Source organism: Oreochromis niloticus, linkage group LG7, assembly GCF_001858045.2.
Source record: "Oreochromis niloticus isolate F11D_XX linkage group LG7, O_niloticus_UMD_NMBU, whole genome shotgun sequence".
NCBI lineage: Eukaryota > Metazoa > Chordata > Actinopteri > Cichliformes > Cichlidae > Oreochromis > Oreochromis niloticus.
The window spans coordinates 61878970-61905253 of NC_031972.2; the positions used below are offsets into that span (position 1 = coordinate 61878970).

A 26284-nucleotide genomic window follows, 5' to 3' on the forward strand; every position below is an offset into this window, starting at 1 on the left:
GATTATCCCTCTAGTGGCCCTGGAGCTCAAAGAAGAGAAACGCTTCACACGGCTTCTGTGAACAGAATTAGCCTACTAATGTACTAATCTGGTTCACAAGGTTTGGCTGCCTTAAAGGCAGCCAGGCGACGACCACACTGCAACTGAAGCTGCTCTTAATTCGTGTCTGGTTGAGCCTGTTTTGAAACACTGTCATGTCCTGGAACACTTGCTGTGCTATTTGTGTGGAAGGAGGAAGTGATGTATGCACCTACAAAGTGATGCGGCTGTATTGTTTCTGAAGACTGTATTAAATAGTATCTCGCCCACTAATTGTGGTACTGTCAGTCTTACTCTGAGTGGTGAAAAGACACCACGTTCCCACACCACAGGTGGGTGACGGCCCCCGACACATTCATCTGTCGGGTGTTTCACCGGCCGTTCTTTCTTCCTCTATTTATTGATACTTCCTGTTTCTACTGGGCAGGGAGAAAAAAGTCATCTGTTGGTTGATTGTTTTTTGCATCAGTAAACGTTAGATTCCACATATAGACATGGTAACTTTTTTTTAATCTGCTAACAGTTTTGCCTTTAATGTACTGTACTGAGTTCAGCTAATCTTAGCTGAGACACAGTGGCTACTGTTGCTACTTCTTGTTTGGCTGAAAGTGTGGAGCATCATTTGCCGGGAAACAGCTGCACCGACTGCCGGTACAGGATGTTGAGCAGCTGAATGGTGACATTGTATACGCACACATTGTTGTCAATCTAGTTTCCATTTCTGTGCTGCGTGTCAGTTGTCTTCTGCAAATTGTTTTTTCATTTCATTCATTTGGATGCTAAGCATAAAAGAGGCCTCGCAGCAGAATGTATAAAGTAGGTTTTCCATGTGTGGGGAAGTAGTGCAGCATCTGCCTCTCGGGAGTAGTGGTGATTTACTTTTCTGCTCCTCCTATTGCTCCTCGTTACTGTGCCCCTTTGCTTTACTCACACTTCCTCTCAGCTCTCAGTCAGCAACCTAATAAGACAGCAGGAAGTTTGTGCATCTCTACTGGTTTATTTTTAACTCTCACACTCATGTGCAAAAGCTCTCTGCTTGCTGTTGTGCACCACACTCTGACAATATGTCACCTTGAGAAGGTATGGACCAGCCTACTGTGAATTTCTTTTTTTTTTTCCCCCTCCCTTATTTTCTTATTCTGGGAAGGTTTGTTAGTTAGCCCTTTATACACTCTTACCCAGACTGAGCCACTTCCTCCTTTGCTTTTTCTTCTGTTCCTCCAGCAACACAGAAAACAAGAGAGACAGCTCACCGCTCAAACACATCAACAAGTCTGCCAACTGCAGTCCACCTCACCGTGCCTATCCAAAGACGGAGACCAGCAGGAACACCTCTGCGGCAGCCACGACACAAGATGCCAACAGCCAAGCAGCTAACGGGGTGCTAGTGCAGATGGACAAGGACATTGAGAAGGAGAAGGAGGATACAGAGGAGAATCATGAAAGTGTGAGGATAGAGACTGCTGAGCTTGTAAATGGAGATATGGGGAGCTCGGAACAGAGCGATGATCATTCGCCTTCACACGCGGACAGGACTGGTACAGAGACTGAGAATGAGGAGATTGAGGCTAAGACAGAAGGCGAGCACAGGAATGAAGAAGGGAGCACAGACCACAAGGTACGTATTGGGTTTAAGCATTTGCTTTGTGCTCCTGGGACCCAAGTGTTGTGCATTTCTACCTGCTATGTAATACAGTTAGAGCTGCCTTGCTGCACTGACTCATCTCTGATAGACAAACTCTCAGCATTTATTTATTTTCTCAGCTTTCAGTATGATTAAATCATGTGAAGTGCTTCATCTCTGGGTGACTGTAATGTTGTAAGGATAGAGTTACGGGGGAAGTGTATGCATTTCTTTCAGCACTTTGTGTGTGTGTGTGTGTGTGTGTGTGTGTGTGTGTGTGTGTGTGTGTGTGTGTGTGTGTGTGTGTGTGTGTGTGTGTGTGTGTGTGTGTCTCGGTGGGGTATTTTTCTGTGAAGGGCAAACAGATGTCAACATTTAAGCAGCTGACTCCGTGCTTCAGTAATCTCTCCCATGGGAACCCATTTTGCCTGCTGTTGTCTGGTGATTATAGATATCTCAGGTTCAGATCAATCTCAGTCTTCACAGTGACAAAGACAGCTGGGTAATCTCGTGTTGTGGGAAAGGAAAAGCCTCTCTGCTGTGCAAAAGATACTCATCACTGCTACAAGTCCTACCATTTAAAAACGAACTACATAAAAGTCAAAAACATATTTTAAGTGATGCTGTTTGCCTGAGAATGGACTATATCAAGTTAAAACATGACTTTGGTGATGAACCAGATGATTCTTGGACTGACTGTCTTCTAGTTTCTTCCATACTCTTAAAGTAACAAGTGCAAATAAACCCAAAATAACATTGTACTTATTTTACTTGTAACAGTGATTAATTTTACGAACATTACCCACGATTCAGATTTGGTTTTGTTGTGTTAATAGCTGCTAATGGAGCTGCAGTTTGACGTGACCTGTGACAGGGAAGTCACAGGTGTTTTAACAAGCTCCTGTTGATTTAGGGGAAGTCCTGCCATTGTTAATGCTGCTCTGCTGTCATGACTCACTGGGACACTTAATGGGACTGGTATTTGGGTGGATAAATTTGATGTAGTTTCTGTTCAAACCATTCAAAGCAAAAGCATTACAATGGCAAAATGGGCCACAGACCTCAAGTTTAATACTTAATATGCAATATACATTTCTGCTAAACAAACTGAATTCATGTTTTGTGAATGATGCAAACAACAAGTTGTAACTTTGAGCCGCCAAGATTTTTGCCAAGGCAGGAAAAGTGCGATCTTTAGAAATGGAACATAAACTGTTAATCTGAAAGATTAAACATGGCTGTTGTGTTTTAAATTTAAAGTACCATATTTACAGAAGACTACCGAAGTACTGTACTACACTGTATCTGTGCTGTACTTTCGAGTAAAGCAATTACTGCTGGTCAGAACGTGCAATTTAATGGTGTGTGTGTGTGTGTGTGTGTGTCTACACATGTATACAACTTGCCCAAGTCTACATTTAGCCTTACTTACAGTTTACATACATATATGTATATTTTAACAATACAGACGTCCATATTTATATTCCTGGATTTTATACTGTACATTCTTTAGATCAGACATTTGAACTTTTTGTTTAACACTGCCTGTAACATAGTATCTTTATTCTATGTTATTTAATTTTTTTCATTTTTGCTGCCCTTAACTTTGTACCAATCAAACAAATTTCCCACTTGTGGGACTGATAAAGTTTTATCTTATCTTATGAGTAAGCACGCTTGCTTATATATAAGCTTATATATATATATTTATCTGAAGAAAAAAAAAATCACCCATCTCGCCCCTGCGGGCGGTTTATCCTTCAAGCTCGGGTCCTCTACCAGAGGCCTGGGAGCTTGAGGGTCCTGCGCAGTATCTTAGCTGTTCCCAGGACTGCGCTCTTCTGGACAGAGATCTCCAATGTTGTTCCCGGGATCTGCTGGAGCCACTTGCCTAGCTTGGGAATATATATATATATATATATATATATATATATATATATATATATATATATATATATATGTATATGTAGTCTCGATCCGAGTGATTCTACTGGCCAGTGCACTTTGCTGTCTATAATGTTTTTTTATTGTGAACGTTGTATTTTTGGGAAACAAAGAACTTGATTAAAAAAAATGATCGGCATGTGGATGTATTGATAATGAGTGTGTCTAAAGTTTGTTCTGGGACCTTTCAGGTGAGCGTCAGTGTTATTGTCACGGCTTCGTGGCTTCACTAACCACTCGCCTGAGACTTAGTTTTATACAGACGTGTATCTTTGTTGGATTTGGTGTCGTTTCCCTTCTTCCACATTTTCATTTCCCATTCGAAGGTCCTCGAGCACCACATCTCAGTTCACTGTTAGCGTCATGTTAATGAAACACACACAGGTGCTACTTGCCGGTGTGTGTAACAACAGCAAAACTGTGCTTAACACAAGGCTGCAGTGAACAGCAGTGTGTTGAACCCACGTTGGTAAATGTACAGCTATAAACGTTGTCTTGCTCACTGGTCACACAGTTCTTGTAGTTTCAATTCAGTTGTGAACGAAATCTTGCAAAGGGAACTAGCAAAGGGACGGGAAGCTACGCTTTCAAAAAAAGATGTGGGAATTGACAAAGCTATTGTTAGAGAAGTATCAGACTTAAACCGCTGTTAGGTTGCCAGTAAATTATGTGACTTTGTATCTGTCCGTCTCTCAGCAGAATAGCACTTAAACACATTAGTAACTCAATAATTCCCAGAATAATCTCAGTTCAGTTTTACTCCATTACGGCATGCAGGTACTTTACATGGCAACGGCAAGATTTTCAAGTGCTATAGCCAGAAATGCAAGAGTTCACATATGTGTGTGCTCTCTCTTTTCAGGAGACAAATGAACAGAAACTATTTAAAATCGCCAGCGAGCTCTTGCACACAGAGAAGGCTTACGTGGCGCGACTGAACCTGCTGGACCAGGTGAGGAACTCAGCGAGAGGCCACTTCTGCTTTCTTGACCATTTTCCAATGTAAAAGGTTTAACATTGCGCAGAACTGAAACCCTAATTCGTTGCCACTGTATATGTCTCTTCAGGAGTTTTGTGCTAAGCTAATGGAGGAGGCCAATAAGGGAACATTCCCTGTGGACATAGTAAAGAACATCTTCTCCAATATCTCCTCCATCCACGCCTTTCACAGCCAGTTTCTGCTTCCCGACCTGGAGAAACGGATGGGAGAATGGTAAGATTCAGCTACTCGAACTAGTGCTCATACATGTGCTGATGCAGCTGCTTGTACCGCTGCACTGATGATGCATGAGGTCAAGATCAGCAGTTTTGGAGCTATTTTAATACATGTACACGTACAAGGAATCAAAATGGACGGTTCAGCCAGTGCAAGCTACAAAAGAAACTGTCTTTGTACTAAATTTGATCTTTTACTCTTACAACCCCACCCACATCTTTCCTGCAGGGACTCTAAACCTCGCATTGGGGACATCCTGCAGAAACTCACACCCTTCCTCAAAATGTATGCAGAATATGTGAAGAATTTCGACAAAGCCATGGAGTTGCTGAAGCAGTGGACAGACCGTTCACCTCAGTTTAAGGCTATAATTCAGGAGATACAGGTATGCACTGTGTAACAGAGTCCAGTCAAGAAAAAAATGCTTAAGCATCTGTTGTGTTATGAAGCATTTGTATGATAAAGGAAAATCAAAGCTTTCTTGTTCTGTCTGGACAGAGTCAAGAGGTCTGTGGGTGTCTAACGCTTCAGCATCACATGTTGGAGCCAGTGCAGCGCGTCCCTCGATATGAGATGTTGCTTAAAGACTACCTGAAGAAGCTGCCTCAGGACGACCCCGATCGAAGAGATGCAGAAAGTAAGTAGGAACGACACCTGAACGCTGCACAGTGAGGAATCGGGTTCATTTCACTGACGGTGTCTAAAATTATTCTGTTAAGTTTCTGGATTATCTGCCCTTTTTTCAGGATCATTAGAGATTATTGGAACAGCAGCTACTCACTCCAACAGTGCCATAAGAAAGTCTGTAAGTAAAGATTGGCTTTAGCCAGCTGATACAGAACCTCTCTAACAGTTTCTCATTTACTAAGATGAACATAACTTCATCTTTTAGGAAAATCTAAAGAAACTGCTGGAAATATACGAGATGCTGGGTGAAGAGGAGGACATTGTTAATCCTTCCAATGAGTTCATCAAAGAGGGCCACATCTTGAAGCTGGCGGCCAGGAACACGTCAGCAATGGAGCGATACCTCTTCCTGGTGAGAGAAACACCTTCTTGTGTAACGAAGGACACTGCAGGGAAATATGCTGAGGCGAGACTTTGCCCACACCAGTAAATTGAAACAAGTGAATCATTTCTTGCTAGGACCACCTCTGTGTAAGGATACATCAGAGACACATGAAGAAGTCTCTCAGTTACTGAGATTGCCAGATGATGTGATTAAGTTGTGTCTGTTTCTAATTAGCTGAACATAGAATGTGCCCCGTGAGCGTGATTCGGGTTACCTGCAGAGTTTAAGGATTTCAACCAAAGGAAGGAAACTGTGCCCAGAAACCTAAACTACAATAGTGCTGATGCATCCAGCTGACATGGTTACATAACTCAACTGCAAAGTGGGTTTTTTTCTCCCTTTTCTCCTAGTTCAACAACATGCTGTTATACTGCGTCCCGAAATTCAGCCTGGGAGGTCCTAAATATACAGTGAGGACTCGAATCGGCATCGATGGGATGAAGGTCCTGGAAACAATCAATGAGGACTACCCTCATACCTTCCAAGTGTCTGGGAAGGAGAGGACACTTGAACTCCAGGCCAGGTACTCTTTTTCGAGCAGCATTAACACACAATATGCAAAAGTTAAATTCTCCATTCGGCACCCAAGTGTTAAACACTGTGAAAAGTGCAAAAACAATGCTATATGTTTGAAACGGCAGCTAAATGACTACACCCAGTGTTCATTTGCAGATCCTGTAAATCAGTGGTTCTCAGCCCTTTTGCTGTTGTGTGACAGATTAATTTGAACGCATCCTTGTCTTTTATGTGTTAAACTGAATTCTGTTTCTGTTTTCTCCACCTCATCAGCTCAGAGCAAGACAAGGCTGACTGGATCAAGGTACGTAATTTCCAGGTAATTTTCCTATTTAACTCTTCTTTTTTTTCATACAAATTTAAAGTGACACCCCCTGTCGTGCTTATTCTTTTCCAGGCTTTCCAGGCGACCATCGAGATCTTCCAGCAGAAAAACGAGTCATTCAAGAATGCACTAAAAGACGTGGACGAAGTGTCGGTCAGTGTTGGATCAAATTGCACAGAGTTGAATTGCCCACACGTCTGTGCTGCCACAGTGAGTGAGCCTTTTTTTCTTTTAATGGCAGAAAGCTGAGCTGGGAAAGCGCGCCCCGCGCTGGATCCGTGACAATGAAGTGACAATGTGTATGAAGTGTAAGGAGTCTTTCAATGCTATTACACGTCGGAGACACCACTGCAGAGCCTGCGGCTACGTGAGTAATATTTCTGTTGTGGGTGCCATGCATGTGTATGCACAGTGCACGGTAGAGAGGTTAGACCCCATTAGTTGAATTGTGAATACCCAGATACTGCCTATGTGATGTTTTTTTCCACTAAATATGTTGAATGATGATTTAATGATGTTTTAAACCACAAAATGTGTGGATCACCCCTCTGAATCTTTGAATTCAGGTGTTTTCAGTCCTGTTGCCATAAGTGTATCGAATCAAACGCTCAGCCACAAAAATTTGTGAACAAATTAGTTGCTCTAAAAACCTCATGGAATTGAGTGTTGAGCAGTATAGGGTGTAAAAGTTGCTGCTGCTCTGCTGAGTCAGTGACTGCAGAGTTCCAAACCTCCCTTCCTCTCCTCTCCTTTCCTCTCCACCTCCTCTCCTCTCCTCCTCTTGCTAAATTGTTATCATTATTGCTAATAATATTTCTGCCTCTCTCTTACAGGTGGTGTGCTGGAAATGCTCAGACTATAAAGCACCGCTTGAATACGATGGCAACAAAATGAACAAAGTGTGCAAGGACTGCCACTGCATCCTGACTGGAGAGGCGATAGCGGAGGGCAAGAAAAAGGGCATTCTTGAGGTGACTTTTCAGTGAATACATGAACTACGAGTTTGTTAGGAAGATAAACCTGATGTTGTCTAATACGAACCCTCATTTATATCAGTGAAGATAAGATGAATGACAAAAACAACAAAAACAAGACAATGTAAATCACACACACACACACACACACACACACACACACACACACACACACACACACACACACACACACACACACACACACGTGTCTATATATACATTACACATGCATACACATACATACACAAAGCTGTGAAACAGCTTCAACAATTTTAAAATTATAAGCTTGATGAAGGGTGATATTGTATGGCTGATGGATTAGACTACAATAGTTGTAGCTAACATACTTAAAAAAAGTGACTGTGCACTTGAAAGTTAAAATGGTAATGGGAGTAAACCGTCATGTGACAGAAATAACTTCAGCTGGCGTTCCTGTTTTTTTTTTGTTGTTGTTTTTTTTCTTTTGCTGATCTGTGCTCATTTTTGCAGATTGAAGCCGGTCAGTTTGCAGACAGCAGCATCATGTGTGGCTTCCTGCAGCACTCTGAGAAGAGCAAAATTTGGCAGAAGTGTTGGTGCGTCATCCCTGAGAAGGAGAGTCTGGTGCTTTACCTCTATGGAGCTCCACAGGTAAAACAACTACTTCCAGCCAAAAATATGATTAGATATGTTAATTTAGCAGACCATTTACAGTGAAGACCATCTTTTCTTTGACTTTCCTCTCAGGATGTAAAAGCACAGTGCACCATACCCCTGGTGGGTTATTCTGTGGACGATACCACCCGGCCCACAGACCCACCGGCAAGCTTCCGCATCTCTCAGTCCAAGTCCACCCACAACTTTGCTGCTGAGTCCGAGGAACTTAAGCAGCGTTGGTTGAAAGTAATTCGGGTGGCGGTGACGGGAGAGATACCGGAACGTCCCGAGACAAACGGCAGCAGCGTGTCGGATAACAACAACACGGAGGAAGCCAGCACTGATAACACATAAGGGCTTGTTTTCTACAAACAAACTGCTTTTGCACTTCTAAACATGCAAACTGCAGTTGGACTCTTCAAATAAAAAAATGGGATGTGCAGATTTATTCTGCATGCACAAAATACGAATACTTGCTATCCGTTCTGTCGTCGAATCTGTATCTTAAAGACAGCATGGGAAACAAAGTGCTGGATAAGCTGCCTCTCCTTGTGTCTCTCCTGTGTCTTTGTTAACGCCTGGATTTTCTCCTGCAAGATTCACTGCTAGAGCTGTGCTGGATTACTAACGGACACTTCTGATACAATCAACACTAGAACAGAGGGGCCTCAGGATAGATCACCTTCCCTCAAACAGGCACTATTAATGACAGCGCAAAATCACTCTCCATGGACTTGAGCCAGTGGACTACCGCAGACTTAACAAAGCACCCTGTGAGGATGTGAATCACAGCAGGAAAGGTGGTCCAACTAAGTCTGCTGGTGCTGTATTTCTCTGTACATGTACAGTATAAATGTTTGGTTTTTTTTCCCTAAATGAATAGTTTTGTTTTTATGTACAGACATTAGTCAGACTTTGTTTCTATTAAATAGAAAAACCTCTAAATGTGCTATAAAGAATTTACAGTATTTCCCCTTTTCTTTGGTTGAGATTGTTCCAAATCTGTAACAGTGATCATGTGGGTGGATAATGATGGTCCCATCTCTCCTCTTAAAAGCAAAAAAAAAGTTTCAACCTTTTAATCTGAAACAAACTTACAGATGAAGCAACATTAACATGTAAAAATGGATTCCGTTAGAAGTAGAGTCCGATGGATACGGTTTTTAATCCTATGCCAATTTTAAATGGAATGTATAATCCCAGTGTTGATATATAAGATAATATTTTTATACATGTCCAGTTACAGCAGTGTTTTTTCACAAAATAGTTACAACCTACTGTGAAGACTGTTTGACATGCTCGATGCATTTGTAAACCTCCCCCGAGCAACGTTATCTGCAAATGTAAATTTAGTTCTCATCCTGCGGTTACGTAGCTGTGATGGGCGAAAACACCAGTCGGTCCCAGAGATGGCTGAATCTAAAATGGCAGCTTTGTACACGACAGAGGTGTCAGCTTGTTCACAGGAAGAGAGGAGCAGGGATCATCATTATCCACGTGTCAGGGTTTCTGTTTGGCTGCATATGCAGCACAGTCGGTATAGCAAGCTGGTGCAACGACTGTAAATGTGTTTTTAATGCTGTAATTCATTTTATTATTTAAAGTAATTTATAGACTACGCGAGCATGATCTGTTAAACCTAGGACAAATTTGTTTCCATGTGTCAGCTGAGGAGAGCATTAGGTACATCCTTTTTTATTTTAAGATTATTTTTTTCTTTTTCCACCGCCAACCCATGAAATGTGTCACAGAGATCAGTCACAGTCCACGATGGACTGTGGTGAGGAAATGTGCCTATATTTTCCACGGCGTTTTCATCCCCCCCCCGTGCTCAGTGCTGGTGCTCACCTCTCTGAACTATTTCCGCCCACCCCCAGTCGCCTGTATTCAAATAAAAACTAAGAGCACAAAACTTCTGTCTGCTAGATCTGAATGTAAAAGCTAGATTTTTATGCGTCCTCTCGTCCCTTTCCCAAAGGTTTAAGAATCTACGCACTTTACAGTCTTATAAAGTGTACCTTCAAAGAAAATAAAAAGGAGATTAAATGACTGGTGGAGCTAGCTTTGTTGGCGCTAGAATGCCTCTGGTGTACAGTGTGTTTCAGTGTGACACTTGCCCACGTCTGTCAGCTATTGTGATGCTACTTTCACAAAGAGCATCTTGTTGTTTTGGTTCCTGGTTTTGCTTCTCCTGATAAGAAGTTTGAAATGAGTAAACCCAGACATGCATGTAAAAATAGGTGAAGTCAGTCACTGGTGTTCAGCACAAGTGGTCGACGTCTTTGTGATGTGTGCGATAAGCTAAGCTGTTAGAAAAAACCCCAAAAAAGCAGCGTGAAAATGTCACTGTGAAGGAGTCAGAAGCTTGAAAAACATTTCTATTAATACAGTCTAATCAAATGTCAGCAGATGGTAACCTCGTCTTTACCCATTAAAAATAAAAGGTGCCCGTAGCCGCTGTCGTTTAGGTCATTTATGGTGCGAGGAAGGTGAGAACTAGACATTTAACAGATTTAGAAAAAAGTTTATTTTCACAAAAATCATCCGAACAAACAAAAAGAATATCAAATACAGTTTAACAAGTAAAAATTTCTTCTGCTTTTTCTTCTCCACATTCTCAATTCCTCAAACGGTGCTACACAGTGAACGTAAGCATGATCGAAATTGACACTACGAGTTATAGAAGAGGAAGGTCGGGTCAGTAGAAAGGAGTGATGTTGCCAGACATGACGTCCTTAGAAGTGTTCTGGTTTTGCCTGTTATGAAGGCAGAGGTTCAAACTGACAGTCTCAGCTTTTGGGCTGCCGCAGCAGGCCGCGGATCCTGCGGACCAGAGCCTGGATAAAAGTATAGCGAGAGCGGACCTGGCTGTACAAGCCCTCCACCTCCAGCAGCTTCCTCTGCAGCGCCTCCCCAAATCCTGCAGCCATGTCGCTTTTCAGCTGCACACAGACAAGGAAAAGAAATTAATTCTAGGCTAAAGGAAAGACTTGATGAAAATCTCCATTTAAAAAATGCTTATGGTTTAGGGCGAGGGGCTTAATGCATGCTAGGAAACTGCCCCAGAATGTACAACAGTGTACAAGAGGTACAACACATTTCAGTTTGCAGACTCATACCAGTTTACAGAAATTTCTTACCAGATCTAGATCTTGTTGGCTGACTCTGGATAGGCTTAGTCCTCTGCCTCCGCTGGCCTGCAGCCCGCCGAATGAGTCTAAAGAATATCAAGATACAGAAATGTTCATGTTTACTCAACCAGGGATCATACAGTGTCTATGCCACATCTGCTGTCAATAACCAAAAAGTGCAGTGAACCTATTATTGGGATATATTCTCTGTAACATGTGCCCCTACCATCTGCGAGGCGTGATCTGTATAAAGTGGATCCAGGCAGCAGCGAGTCTTTGGGGTCAGTGGGAATACAATGCAACAAGTAGTACTCCAGGTGACGCCACAACACGAATAAGCATGTCTCAATCACATCTAAGCAGGAGTCGGGTCAAGGCTGTCCACAGCTTCTTATGTGGCTTTTTTTTTTTTACATTTTTCTAATAACTCTTATCTGTGTAAGATAATCAAACACTATATGGCACAGAAATGATGGACAGAGGCAGTTTCAGCGTAGCATTTATCATTCCTGGTTTAATCTTCTTAATCCCATTTCTACAAATGTGTCTGCAAAGGATACAGGAGCACAAAGCCAGCAGCTTGGCTCTGTTGTTGATGAGCTGGACCAGTCGTCTCTTGGCCAGCAAGCTCCTCTGGACTGATGAGATTTTCTCCACTCCTCCTGGGCCTGAAACCAGGCCTTGGCACAACTACAGAGAAAAGGTGGTTAGAACTGACGGGAAAAAACGCTAACAATCAAAACTTATGCAGGATGTAAGTTTATTTGGTAAACTGACGGTGGTGAGGTTATATCTCTATATACACTGTTGCATCTATCTATTACCTCCTTGAGCTCCTCAGGTGGGAGCTGATCCAGGCTCTGAAGCTTTCCCAAGCTCTGCCTGTGACTTTGGTGGAACCGGAAGAAATCAGCAGCACTATTCTTGAGCAGGTACAAGACCAAACCAAGACTAGGGACCCGTGAGTAAGCCATCGATGGCACAGTGGATGAAAGGTCTTGAAAAGAGGAGGAAGAGTCTATCGTTAAACTGAAAGTTTTTCCATAAACCGGAAACTTCAGGAACACCACAAGCTTCTAAAACATTCCATAACCATAGGCTAAGCCACATTAAAGATTAACATGAGCCAAATCCTTATTCTTCATAAGTTAGGGTAGAATATCACTGACCAGTACGTGCTCCGTCCCTGCCAGCTGGCTCGCTGCCTGACGGGCTGAAGAGGCAGATGCTGAACTGAGCCTGGGCTGAGCTCTGCAGCAGGAGGGCCTGGCAGTACTCCATGATGTTAGCACAAACCTTGGGACAAAGGACAGCATGGTTCAAGTCGCTGACGATGCAGAACTGATAACCCTGATTACAGAGAGAAAACTCCAGACATTTCAGTGCCACTCTTGTGGATTTTGCCCCGAAGTGTCCACTCTACACTTGGAATACAAATATGCTAACTGGGAAGTTGGCACTGAGAATAAACTTTACATCTCCAGTTTTACCACTTATAGAATAACCGTCAAACCTGTTGCATGGCCACCTCCATCTCTTCTCGTCGTTCTGCTGAGTCTCCAGGTGCAGAGATCTCAGCCTGTTTTAGCAACCTGTCCCGCTCACTTCCTGCCAGACGGCCGAGCAGAGACAGACATAGGCGCTAAAAAAAAAAGAGAGAGACATACATTGCCACTCATGCAAATCTCACACTGAAAAGTAGATGCAGAGGTTAAAGAGGGTTGGACAAGATAAAAGTGAAAGTTAGAACTTACAGGTTGGTATGTAATAAAAACTAAGGGCATCATCTGACCTGGAATCTGTTAATGTGACCTTGGAACTCCATGAGCGCAGCGCTGTTGACTTCTCCACCCATCTCAAGGGCACCTGAGACATCAAGTAGTTACTGAGTCACTGATTATAAACACGTGGTTCGCATATGGGTGATATAACATTAAAAGAGCTTTGTGCTTTCGGTTCAGTGTGACTGCCCAGCTTTGTACCTGGCAGAGCTGTTTTACTGATGATGCCAGTAAGCAGAGAAAGTTCCTGCAAAGCTCCCATACTGAGCTCCTGGCAGCGCAGCAGGGACTGAATGGTGTCTGCATGGACTATCAGCCACTGGAGAACCTGCACACAGATATTTGTTGTTACTTATTACTCACTTTCAAGTCAAAAATCAAACGCAACGATTCATTGAGTAACTCAGATAACTCCATTATTTAAAAAGAAGAAAATCACTTTGATCAGTTTTTGCTTTGATGCTTTGTTTATTCCACGACTCAGTGGGGCTCATTTGTCCCCATATAAGCGTGAGTGTTTCACCCACATTTGCAACTAGAAACAGACCTGCAACTGAAACTTCTCTAAAGGCACACACGTGCATCAAACGTACCACATCATTAAGCCCATGCAGCCCCCAGGCTTTCAACAAAAACACTGATAACGCATCAGCAGGGGTGAAGATGATACGTCATGGTTTAACATGAATCGAGAGTCTGTCTACGCGGCAAAGAGCAAAGAGGGGGCGACGTTAAGGAGACCGTGAGCTCAGGTTTAGGGCCGCTTGTTCCTGTAATCACTGTTAAAACCTTTACTTGGGGAAAAAACTGGCAGGAGTCCTTAACCAAACCATCGTGTGTCACACCAAGGGAGAGCTTCGAAGCTGCTCCCATCCAAAATCTACAGTAAAGCTACAGAAGGTAAAATAAAAGCATGCGTATGAAGATGAACTGTTAGCTTAGTCTGATACAATGTTTAACTGGCAGTTTGCTGAAGGCTGCAGCAGGGGTGAATCTAAAGGGGGGTGTGGGGTGTACTGGACCATATTTCACTTCAAGGCTTTAATACCATTATTTTACAGATTTAGATTTATGTAAAATATACAAAACAGGAAAAATATTATATTAAGTTCATTACATTAATATTTAAGCAGATAAAAATGAAAGCTCACCCCCCCCCTCTCTCCCTCCACAGGGAAGTAAAATACACATGGGCTATAAAAACTGAGCCACTAACCCGGGACTTTGTAGGCTGGACACTGAATCATTGTTAACATTATTATAAACATCTAAACCAGGGGTCCCCAATCCCAGTCCACGAGGGCCGGTGTCCCTGCAGGTTTTAGATGTGTCCTTGATGCATCACAGCTGATTTAAATGGATAAATTACCTTCTCAACATGTCTTGAAGTTCTCCAGAGGCCTGGTAATGAACTAATCAAGTGATTCAGGTGTGTTGACCCAGGGTGAGATCTAAAACCTGCAGGGACACCGGCCCTCGTGGACTGGGATTGGGGACCCCTGATCTAAACCATCAGAAAGTTGTTTTTTTTCCAGCAGCAGAAAACGTTGCATCAAAGTAGGACAAACCGCAGAGAATGTTCACATGCTCGATTTTCATCATTGCAGTCATGAGATATTTCTTTAAAACCTCACACTCCCACGTGCACGAGTCATTAACACGATTAAGCAAACAGACACACACAAAAACGCATACACATGATCATATACAAAATCAACCTAACCGAGAAGACGTCATTTTCTCTCTTTTAGCCTTCCAAGAAAACCGCGTGAAAACCATTTTATTTTAGGCTTTAGTTTAAGCTGCATGTATGGCTTATTTTGACTCAACTGTTCAGCATAGCTAATCCCACATAACCTTTTCCATTCTGCTATTTTAAATCTGTTTTATCTTTTATGTTTCATGATTTTGTAAATTGCCTGCTTTTTATTTTTCTGCTGTGTACAGTGTCCTTGAGTGTTCTGAAAGGCGCTTTCAAATAACATGTATTATTATTTTTTTGTGCATTTTTGAAAAAACAAAAAAAGGAAAGAAAAATTACAACTATTGCAATTTCTAAAATAGAAACCAATGAGCAATTCATTTTGAAAGACTTTTGAAAATCTGCCTTATTAATGGGCAATAACATACGATGTCTTACCTGATAACTCAATAACTGATGAATAATCAATTACTAAAATTTGGATTATTACAGCCCTACATTCAGCCGAGCAAAAGATCAACCAAACCAGAACAGGAAATCAAATAATAAACACAGACACATGACAATATTTGAAATGACAAAGCTCAGGTCTAACAACGTTAGACACCTACTTGTGCTGCCCCCTGCTGGTGATTTATGGAGGTGGAAGTCAGAATCACTTGAAAGAGCCTTAAGGTTGGTAAAAGAATCTGTCTGTAACGGTCCATAGGGCTGGGGATGAAGCCTGATGGGTCCCTCATCACCCTGCAATCCAAAGAGGAACAGATGCAAACATAAGGGAAACTAGAAATATAGATTTCAACAGCTCAAGTTTTCTGAATAAAGGGGAGAGTTGTTTTAAAAAGGGATATAAGATGTTTACATATCAAATATAAGAACTTTTTAAAAAGACAGCTATTCCTGTCACTCTCTCCTCCCATCCCCACATCCATACCTGTGTGCGTCGCTGTCGGGCACCATGTCAAACACCTGACACTCCATCAGCTGTGCCACCAGCCCACAGCGCAACAGCTCCACGGCTCCCTGCCCCGTCTTAGCCACACGAGTCAGCAGAGCCTAAACACGCAAACAAGTTCGTAGCTTCACAATCTTCCACTCATTGAGGCTGGTGTGTTCAATTTTAGAAACTAAATACTGAAAACTGGCTCCTCACCATCTTGCTTTCAAAGATGTAGAGTGGTTTGAGGAGGGGTGGCTGGGGTGTGAGCAGGCTCTGTAGCGCCACATCATCCTGCCTCAAGCTCTCCACCAACGACCGCAGGTAGCCACTGTTGCAAATATACAGCAGCCACTGATTCTGACGGTCAATTGACAGGATACGGTCCAGCACGGCCATGGCCAGCATCTGACAGGGGGCGGGGGGGCAGAATACTTGTTAGGCTTGGTTAACGTTAAAACAGAGAGGTGTTGAAAGAAGCAGAAGATACTTGGTATTCCAGAAAAGTACGTTACAATGCATCAAGATTGGGGGCAAAGAAAAAAAAAGAAAAAAAAAAATCACCAAGAGGCTGAAATAGGCAGAGAAAGCTTCATGTAGGTTAACTCTTACCCTGCTAATTTCATGGCCGTCACAGGCATCTCGGCACACAACCTCCATGAGAGCCTTGCCGTAACTCTCGATGATCGCAAGGTTCTCCCTCTGCAGTTTAGAGAAACCATCTTCAGGAGCTGTGAGACGTTCCCACATTGCTTTGCCTGCTGCAAACACAAAGACATTTTCTCAGACAAACCCACAGTTCCTTTGAAATGATACTAACAGACAGTATATGTCAGAAAATACTAACAATGACTTTTTTGTAAAATAAAAAGAGGTCCAAAAGGACTCTCTTATTATAACATGCAGTGTGTGATTGCTTCTGTGTTGTACCTGTCTGCAGAGTGTCCGGTTCTTCAGGTTTCTGGGCAATTTGTAGATAATACAGCAGAGAGCCATACAGGTGAGCACGCAGACGCTGATATCCGCCTCCTTAAGGTGCGAAAGACATTACAAAAACGTATTAGGATCAAAGTTGATCCTGAAAAGTTTCCCCATGTGAGAAATGTGGGTTTATGAGTCACTAACCAGTAGAAAGTATAAAGTCCAGCAGCTTGCGCAGGATCAGGTGCAGGGCAGAGTTGGCGATTGACGCAAAGCCAGAGGATGCTTCTAATCCCACCCCCTGCTGCTGCTCAGACAGCACTGATTGGCTGAGGTGAGCTGTCAGTGTGAAGACCGCTCCGGCAACAATGGGCATCAACTCTCCTGCTGCATCCTCTGATAACACCTAGACAAAGCACAGTTACAAAAACTTGAGTGCATAAATTACACAAGTATTGAACACTGAGACCAGTTCCTTATTGGACAGGACTGGATATTACTGCTACACTGACATGATCACTGACCTTATCGTGCAGGTCCAGCAGCAGATCCCTGATGATTAGCTGCCGCTCATCAGCAGGTATCAGATCAGCTGGGCAGGCAGTCAGCAGCGTCTCCACCAGACTCCTCCAGGACTGCAGCGCATGCCGCTTTGCACTCAGGCTCCGACGGACACGGTTACGTTCCACCACTTGCTGCAGGATTGAGTTCACCTCCTAAGGCAAAGGAAACAGCAATGGAATGGAATTACAGCTTTCAGCTAAAATTACAGGACGTCAGTTTGTGACTTTCACTCACTTCCATTAACAGAGGCCTCTGTCCAATCGCTGCCATTCCTTGCAGCGCGTTCACCTCAGCGACCAGCACTCTGTGAAGCAACTGTAAGGAAAATGAAAACCAACTTCAGAGGCTGAAACAACACATCAGATCAAGAAAATGCATTAGGCATCGTATCTGGAAACGTACCTTAACGTTGCACACAGTATGTCCCTGCTCATTGACATGCTCACAGTTGGAGATCACCTGCTCTATCTGAGTGCGTTCAAAGAAGTCCAGCTGCAGCAGCTCAGGCATATCCTGGCTGAAATCAATGGCATCCAGCACGCTCAGTAACTTCCTGCGCACTGATGATGAAAAGCGAGACAATCTGGGGTCATTCTTAAAATCTCCTCACATATATTCTTCTAATATTTTTCTAAATTTGAAGGTGGACTTGTGACACGAACCTTTAGAAACTGTGTCAAAATGCAGAAAACCGCTGACTGATCTAGTCTCATCTTCCATGCCAGATTCCCCATCTGCTAAAAATGTAAAAAATAAAAAGGTTTTAGGTGCATATTCAATTCAATTCAATTTTCTTTATATAGCGCCAAATCACAACAGCAGTCGCCTCAAGGCGCTTTATATTGTACAGTAGATACTGTAGATACATATTGTAAATTTCCTTTGCAATAAACAGGACTGTCAGCTGTGAGGGCTTGAGAGTTTTCTAAAAGGATCCTTTAAGCTTTTATTTACAGCCATGGAAAGTATAGAGCAACTTTCCTTTACCTGCATGCTGAGCGTGTGGCTGGTCATCCAGCAGGAGGCTGACAAGGCGCTGTGTATGGGAACGCTGGCGATTGAGTGAGGTCACTCTCAGCTCAATTGCAGCTGTTTTCATGAGCCAAGACATCTGGGAGAGGGCAGCAATCTGGTTACCTGAGGAGAAGGAAGAGAACAAAAATCCTGCAGTGTTTTCTGTCCATTATTTCCTCCCTACATGGATACACAACAACTCATTTCAAATGAATGCTACTGCTTTGTTGGTAAAACGCCTTTTATTTAACAAAGTTAGCAGGGATTCTGAGCTCACTTGGCAGGTTGAAGGGTAGATGTTGCAAGTGTGAGAACAGGAAATCCTGACTGGTCCTCAAATAGCGCATTGTGGGTCCAGATGTGTCTGGACAAGCACACAGCTGGTAGATCACCTGAGAGAGAAAGAAAACCAGACAAACACAAAGAAATTAGAAATATTCTGTAACATAAAATCCTCTTGCTAGCTGTGATACATCTCTCACTGCAGAGATTGTGCCTCATTTAAATACTACCTGGTAGCAGAGCTCAGCCAGGTGCGGGGCCTGCTGTGTGAGCGCAGGTCCCGATCTTTTCTCTGTGCCTCTCTGCAGCCGACTCAGGATGGCGTGCAGGCAGCTACGTGGGCACCCTAACACACCTGTAAGACAAACACACTTAAATCATCGGATTTTCTTTCCATTTAATGCATAAAAGGTTCAAACAGTGTTAAACATCATAACTGCGACCAAAATGAACATATTCACTGCAAAGACCAAACTCTCACCCGGGTCCTGGAGATTGGTTGATGACACAGGCTTCTTGACTTCATAGCCCAAAAGATAAAGGGCCAGATTTGGTGCCTTCAACTCCAAAGACGTGATGAGCAGGTTCAAAATATGAATCTGGGTTTCATGTCGGATCCTTGCCACCTTCTTTTGTGAGTCTATGTCTGAAAGTTAGTATTTAAGGCGGAAATTAGGAAGTCTGAGTGTGACAGTTTTAATAATTGATAAGTAAAGATCGTCTCACCATCTTTCTCTGTGCCCTCCTCTGCGTCTTCATTGTCCAGACACTCCACAAAGCCTGCCATGAGCTTGTGACTTACAGCCTGAAGCGGAGATGTTTAAATTAATGTCTGCTTTAACACAGCTAACACTTACATGCACACAGTAAAAACACCCCAAGGTTTCATGAAACCTGTTCCAAGTCATCCTGAAAATTTCAATACTGTTCAAGCCGTTTTCCTTACACAGATCTAATTTACTAATATATACTGAAAGACAAACTTGGACGTGCCTGGTCATGTGTGAAGTCTCCCACCAGCCTAATCTGAATGTTTGGGTAGTTGGCGATGCGACGCAGAATCTTGGCGCTCTGGAAGGCGGCCTCTGGGTTTGAGCTGCTGTGGTAAAGATACCTGCCAAAGACAAACGGCAGAGTTCATAACTGTGCTGCAAAGACTCTGAGTTACAAGCTTTAGTGAATAGCCAAAATTAATACAAAGTGAACAAGGACCAAAAAAAGCCAAAAACAAAAATACATTACAGTTCAAACATTATTTTAAAAAAGTAAAAAGTTAAAAAAAAATGATGTGTTTACCTCGCAATGTTGACAATGTGATCAGCCCTTCTGGTTTGAGGGCTGACGCCTTGGAGGAGCTGCTCCAGGGGAGAAACCAGCAGAGAGGCCTGGCTCTCCCTAAGAAGATCCATGAACACTGCTTCCTTCTGCAGAGCCAAGTCCAAAAGGCACAAGCAGTGCAACACTGCTGACTCCAAGTGCTTTTTACCTGTAAGGGCAGAGTGATGCACTCTTCTGTCAGAACAAATACACAAATACACAAGTTCTCTCCATTTCCCTGACAGCAGTGCATGCTTTCTCACCAGGGAAAGGTGCATAGGTGTCCAGCTGGCGGACCCCCTCCTCCAGCAGGCTGAGGCAGAGTGCCAGCATGGGCGAGTCATTGAGCAGGTGGAACATGATGCTGTGGCCCGGAGGCTTATGGGCCGGGACCTGCTCACCCTGCAGTTCCACAATCTCCTGGACAAAGTCAGATGGCTGGGGCTCGTAGTCCCGCAGCAGCTTGTGGAACACCTCGAGGACAGAGTCAGCTACCTCCCACTGGGAGATGGCAACGAAATGAAAGGGGGGGGGGGGCAAAATGAGCAGATTTACACACAGTTAAAAGTGAATCTATGTTTCGTGTCTACACCTTGATGCTAGGAGGGAGCATTACCTTCTCAGCAGGGCGACGATATGCTCTGGTGGGGAAGGGGAGGAACACAGAGTCACGCAAGAAGTTCAAGTAGGGCTGAAAGCCGGGCACACGCAACCCTGCTCCTAAATTAACGGGCAGGCTTCCCTCCACCAGCGTGCTGATCAGGTGGCAGAAAGATCGTGTCAGTGGGTACTCCTCACAGCTCGACTCGATCTCATTCAGCTCCACCTGATGGCCATGAAAATAATTCACAAAGTTTGAGTCACGTCCCTTTTTTTACAGGATGTTTAGCGATCAGTCAAATTAAAGTAAAACTTTTAGTCTCCAGCTGTTTTACTAATCTATGATGCAGATCTGTAACGGGCCAATTACAGCTGAACTGCTCGGAGCACTAATTTTGTAAACAGAAGAACATTTAAAGACAAATCACACCGATAACCTGTCTGCATTGTTTTTCTTTACAACAAGACAGGCTTAAACGTCACCCTCTGACCGTTACGCTTGCTGAAGAGAAAAGAACTAAACAAAAACAACTAAATTCTCACCTCTATCCCTGCTGCTTGTCTCTGCCCAGGGGCTCGCACTGTCTGAAGGATCTGTTTGACAAGAAATGAAAAATTAACAAAACAGGAAGCTTCAAAACACAAAGTTACAGATAAAAACACGAGTGACGCTGTTTTGTTTTCTGGAAATTAGGTTTTAAGAAATGGCTGCAATCATGAGGACTGGACATTTGCATGTTTACAGCATCTTATAGTCATTTCAGTGGTGAGAGTACCGGTGTCTCCTGACAGCTTTAGTGCAGAAATTAAGCTTAACATGTAGAGAAATATTGTGAGAGTAGAAAGGGAGTCTGTGACTTTCTGATATTATCAGAATTCATATTTTATTTGCACATGACAAACAATGTTGACCCTATTAGTGTAAACTCATGTCATTTTTAATAAAAATAAAACATTGTTCTGTTTTACCTGCGTGTACTCCAGCGACTGCCAGAGTGAAGCAGCGATCTCTGGTGACTTTCCAAACGCTGCCAGGCAGTGCAGGAGCTCAGCTTTCAGGACAGGAGGAACGCTGCACTGAAGCAATCCCAACATCACGACAACTGGGGTCCACTGGGGATGCTCGCACAAGGCCAGTCGAGCATTTTCACTCTAGAGAAGACAGAAATAAACATCTGACTTTGTGGTATTTTACACCTAAATAGCAGCACAAATTCATGCCTGTTGTGGCATACCCATGTGATGATGGTGGTGAGCAACTGCAAAAACGAGGTAAGTCCTTCCATCTCTCTTTGGGTGATGCCCCTGAGTGGCGGGTGGCGGTAGTGAGCCGAATCTGGATTTGGGAGGTCTCGTCGCAGGTTTTCATGGTAGAGCATGAGCGAGTGAAAAAAATGTTCCCAGGACACCGGGCTGCCTGAAACTCCCTGGATGTTGTCACCTGAACAAAATTAGTATGCATTAGAGAACACTACAGTACACGCTGATAAGGTTTTTGATTTAATAATAATCATACATAAAAATGAACCCAGACAATATTCTAATGGTGTAAATAAAAAAATAAAAAAATTTAAATGTTGTTTTGTTTAAAAAAAAAAAAAACACTTATCATTATCATTATCATCATTATTATTATTACAACATAATGAAGTTCCTTTTGTGGAAAGGCTTAACTTCAAATCGAATTTGTATTGATTTCAACTAAAATATCACTAAAATAAATAAATAAATAAATTCTATAAATAAATTCTATAAAGCAATTTAGTCTTACTGTGTGCCGCCCCATTGGTCTTAAGCAGGCTGAAGCAGTAATGAGCACACTGAGGGCCATTGGCAAGTCCTTTTAACATACGGAGATAGGAGATGTATAGGGTGGATGGCAGAAGGTCTCCCATCTGACGTACAAACTTGGACAAAACCACCTATGTCAAAAATCACAAAATATAAAAACACCTTTAAAAAAAAAAGAAAGAAAAGAAAAGAAAAGAAAAAGAAGAAGCAGCAACGGACACGCACACCCCTCCTCCCCAAATCTAAATCAATTGGACAATCAGTAACAGTAGTCACGAAAACATGAACCCTACCTGTTTATGTGGAGGTCTTTGCAGGGCCATTCCCAGATAAGAACCCTGCAGGGAGGTGTGTTGAAGAGACTCCGTCGGACACCAGAACTCCAAACCCAGCTCTAATCCAAATGGGTCCTTGCTGTAAAACTCCCCTATCTGAAAAGACAAACCCAAAATTCTCATCGATCAGTAATTGTCCTTTAGGTAATAAAAGGTTAGAGGTAATATTGCCTTATATGTATATAAGGATATGTGTAAAAAAAAAAAAAAAAAAAAAAAAAAAAAAAGGCTAACCAGGATCATGAGGTGGTCCAAGTCCTTTCGCAATGACGATGGAAGCTCGCTGTCCATCTGTAAGGACATGTGCACGAGGCGGGCATCCTCATCGGCACGGTTACGAAGCTGCTTCACCTGCAAAAAGCCAAAATACGCTTGTTACATATTTTAATTAAGACGCAAAAATAAATAAATAAATGAAACGTGATAATTACAGAATGTTGAACCTGATAAGTTAAAAACCATATTATAGTTTTACATGTCAGTCTTAAGTTAAAAGCACGCACCTGCAGCATCTCTTACCTTCATTGGCATAAGAGCCAGAAAGTCTGTGATGAGTGAATGGACGCGGCGGATGTAAAACTCTTCCTGGGAAAAACTCTCACATCCCAGCATGCCCTCTTTCATAAACAAGAAGACATCGCCCAGGAGAGCCTGATCAGCCAGAGCCTCATCTGCCTCAGTGAACTCAACCAGTGCTGCACAAAAATGCACATACAATAACATGAAATGGCTGTTATCTCAGAAAACGTAAGAATCAGAAGGTGATTTTTAATGGAGACTCAAGGAATGCAGTACTTACCAGAGCCCTGTGGCAGCTGGGAAAGGACTCTCAGCGACAGAGCCCACGCCAGTCGACACACGGCCTGCAGCCCCGGAAGCTTCCATGGTTGGCTGTCCATCAGGCGACTGTGCACTGCAGACACATACTGCCTTTCTGTCAGCAATGGAAGTGCCTGGAGCAAATCTGGAGGAAAACACATGCAGGCAGTTGATTTTTGGAATCAGTGATTTCAACAGGAAAAAAAGAAAGAAAACCAAAACCATCAACACGAACTTACCATCTCTATCTTCAGTCCCCTGCTCTATAAAACTGACATCCAAGCAGTAGAGCAGTGCCATAACCAGAGCCAGGCTAACACTGTCCAGTGAGCCATCAGCCTGAGCTGTAACTGTCTCCAGGTGGCCAATGAGTGCCAGAGTGTCATCTTTTGACAGGGGTGATTGGCAGGTCCATGAAAACAGGCTGTCTGCAAGCGCCTGTCGGCATTCCTTGATGAGGTCTGCAACCTGGTGACAGATGCAGAAACTGCATGTAATCCCCATTTTCCATAATCCACTCTGCATTCCTACACTCTGTGTTTCTATTTGAGCTGTGTTGAGAAAATTAGTGGCATTGCATTGTTCCTTTAACACTGGAAAAACAAAACAAAGCAATTTGAAGATTTATATCTTTGGTTAAAATTTATACAAAAGATTACTTCACACCTCCTTCCTGTGCTTTTCGTTGCCCAATCCGCGTTCTTTCTGCAGTCGTTCAAACTCACGCGTCACGCTTATCTCTGACACCAAAGTTAGGATGCGTTTGGTCAGACCTTGGCTCATGAGCTCATCTGTAAATCGTGTTGTCAGAGCCACCAGCTCTCCACTGAAGGAGAAAACAAATAACATTGTCAAACATAAGATTCAAATAGAATAGAACAGAATAGAATAATCCTTTAATTGTCCCACAAGGGGAAATTTGGATGTAACAGCAGCAAGAAAGACACATATACAAACAAAAAGTACACAGGACACAGAACAGAAACATACACAATTTTTACACATTCACATCAAGGGCAATGGTTACCAAAAAAATACAAGCAGGACAAAAACACCTTCCTCATACGGGACTTTAACAGCATTTATCAATGTTTCATTGTACTACTTTTAGACACCGTTATTACCTAAGATCCAGGGTGAAGGTCTTTCCCTGTCGTGACTGAATGAGCGTGCGCAGAGAGTTGGCCATACAAAGTTTTCCATCCCAGTAAAGTAACACGGCCACTAGGCCTCGTGTCAGTCCTGGAAAATAGGGCTGCTGCTGTTCACCTGGAGAGAGATGATTACATAAAAGAAACAGAGCTCAATCTCAGTGTTTGATCAGGACAGTCCATACACTACAACCTGCTACACAATTAACTACAGTGACACTTTACCTATAAGATGAAATGGAAATAATTATGCTGGATAAAGTTGGGGATTTTTTTCCTTCATGTTACCTGCCAAGAGAAGCTCCAAAGCTGCCAACTCTCCAATGTCAAAGAGATCACTGAGGATGAAAGCCTCTGTCAGAAGCTGTTCTGGAAGGAGCCGTGACCCCTGCTGACCTTGGATGGCGATGCCTTCTGTGCTGGCTTTACGCACTTTCTCTCTTTGCTCTGCACTTTTTGGCTAAAAATGAAGAGAAGACAAGACGCTGTTAATATCAGAGTCTCGGAGGACAGACTGTAACTACAAGCTACACATTGGGGAAAAAAAACAAAACAAAAAACCACCCGTGACCTGCATGTGTGAGAAATGACAGTGTTTTAAATTACCCATTCATGCCATCTTACCGGGTTCTTAAAAAGTGACAGAAAGTGAGGTTTGTGTTTCTTCAGCTGTAGGTCTAGGAGGTGAACACTCTCGGGCTGTCTCCTTAACACAGCTCCGTCCACTGTCTCCCAGAGCTCTTTCAGCGGCCCCCACAGACTGGCTCCTGAGGTTGTAAATAAGCTTTCAGATGTCTTGGGCCGTCACACAAGTATGCAAACAACTAATTTCTAGTCATTTCGAGTTAATTTGTTATAACCATGCTTGTTAACACCACTGCGGCATTTTGCACAGCACTATAAAAGATTCCAGAAGTATAGTACAGACACTTCTTTGCCTCCCCCGAGTTGTTAGTTTCAATTTTATTTCAAGCCGGTCGGCTGATCTATCAGACAAGTCTTGTCATCCCTCCCTGTTATTTCAGGTTTAATGTGGGAATTAGTTCGGTGTAAATGAGTAAAACTAATTTGTTATTTAACCTCAACTAACTTAACGTCTATTTGCTATGGGTAAGGCTAAGCTATGTTAGCCTGACAGACCCAACAACATGTGGTCAAAACATATCATAATCGACAAATCTGCGGCCAAGAAGCGCATATATCTGCGCTTCTATGCATAACAGAGGTTGAGATTTGATGCAATAACTAAACAAAATCCAATTATTTAATAAAATATACACCCTTACCCGAATTTACCGCCATCTGCGCCGCCATGATACGCTCACTAAGTTGGACAGAAGCTTCTGGGTTTGTGCCGGTGTGAAATTTAAAACAATCAATTCTGTAACGCTTTGGTCACTTTTAGTGAACAACGAATCTATCAGTCCTAATTTAATGTCCTCGCTGGTTAGTTGAGTAGATTAAATATCTTAGAAGATTTCATGGTTATGTGGGCTCTTTTCAGGCGGGGTCCTCCGAATGATGGCCCCGTCCCCATTAGCAACTATGGGAATTGTAGTTCTTGTAAGCTAAAGCGTTTAAGGCATTTAATTA

At 42.9% G+C, this 26284-nt stretch overlaps 2 protein-coding genes across 14 annotated transcripts in view; one reads left to right on the plus strand and one right to left on the minus strand.

Moving 5' to 3' along the window:
• fgd4a (FYVE, RhoGEF and PH domain containing 4a) overlaps positions 1-10407 on the plus strand; it is a 45310-nt gene extending 34903 nt beyond the window's left edge. For 9 of the 10 annotated variants that reach the window (XM_013272512.3, XM_005471106.4, XM_025909131.1 and 6 more), the window contains 14 exons: positions 1264-1657; positions 4470-4559; positions 4675-4820; positions 5052-5208; positions 5322-5460; positions 5570-5628; positions 5716-5862; positions 6246-6418; positions 6685-6715; positions 6809-6889; positions 6978-7103; positions 7570-7707; positions 8200-8340; positions 8437-10407. In XM_013272512.3, coding sequence (XP_013127966.1) covers positions 1264-1657; positions 4470-4559; positions 4675-4820; positions 5052-5208; positions 5322-5460; positions 5570-5628; positions 5716-5862; positions 6246-6418; positions 6685-6715; positions 6809-6889; positions 6978-7103; positions 7570-7707; positions 8200-8340; positions 8437-8700 — 2086 coding nt within the window. In that variant the 3' untranslated portion in view covers positions 8701-10407. Of the gene's footprint in view, positions 1-936; positions 1120-1263; positions 1658-4469; positions 4560-4674; positions 4821-5051; positions 5209-5321; positions 5461-5569; positions 5629-5715; positions 5863-6245; positions 6419-6684; positions 6716-6808; positions 6890-6977; positions 7104-7569; positions 7708-8199; positions 8341-8436 lie in introns of those variants that run through there. The other variant, XM_025909133.1, reaches the window with a different exon arrangement.
• A 442-nt stretch (positions 10408-10849) lies between these two features.
• nup205 (nucleoporin 205) lies at positions 10850-26201 on the minus strand. Of its 4 annotated transcripts, none has more exons than XM_013272508.3 (42): positions 25978-26201; positions 25316-25458; positions 24980-25151; positions 24665-24809; positions 24207-24366; positions 23780-24008; positions 23521-23685; positions 23241-23416; positions 22956-23072; positions 22680-22817; positions 22367-22517; positions 21831-22036; positions 21565-21747; positions 21139-21189; positions 20612-20821; positions 20259-20496; positions 19975-20164; positions 19672-19792; positions 19405-19483; positions 19160-19324; positions 18909-19033; positions 18674-18788; positions 18370-18519; positions 18045-18119; positions 17785-17942; positions 17617-17697; positions 17343-17534; positions 17023-17224; positions 16828-16926; positions 16510-16658; positions 16114-16305; positions 15895-16016; positions 15572-15704; positions 13460-13586; positions 13270-13343; positions 12991-13119; positions 12647-12773; positions 12302-12474; positions 12038-12167; positions 11704-11832; positions 11487-11563; positions 10850-11288 (listed from the first exon to the last, which is right to left on the minus strand). In XM_013272508.3, exons 1-42 carry the CDS (start codon positions 26003-26005, stop codon positions 11136-11138), a joined length of 5979 nt encoding a protein of 1992 aa, XP_013127962.1. In that variant the 5' UTR covers positions 26006-26201; the 3' UTR covers positions 10850-11135. The 4 variants fall into 4 exon arrangements, with proteins under 4 accessions (XP_013127962.1, XP_013127965.1, XP_013127963.1 ...); XM_013272511.3 differs by having other exon boundaries at positions 16510-16655; positions 18045-18116; positions 25978-26005; XM_013272509.3 differs by having other exon boundaries at positions 18045-18116; positions 25978-26005.
• Between the last annotated feature and the right edge of the window lie 83 nt (positions 26202-26284).

Coding starts and splice junctions, on each gene's coding strand:
- nup205 (XM_013272508.3), bottom strand. CDS start 26,005: ATGGCGGCGCAGATGGCGGTAAATTCGG. Junction 24,810..24,979: donor TTTGGAGCTTCTCTTGGCAG/GTAACATGAAGG, acceptor ATCTCTCTCCAG/GTGAACAGCAGCAGCCCTAT. Junction 12,475..12,646: donor CAGGGACGGAGCACGTACTG/GTCAGTGATATT, acceptor CCTCTTTTCAAG/ACCTTTCATCCACTGTGCCA.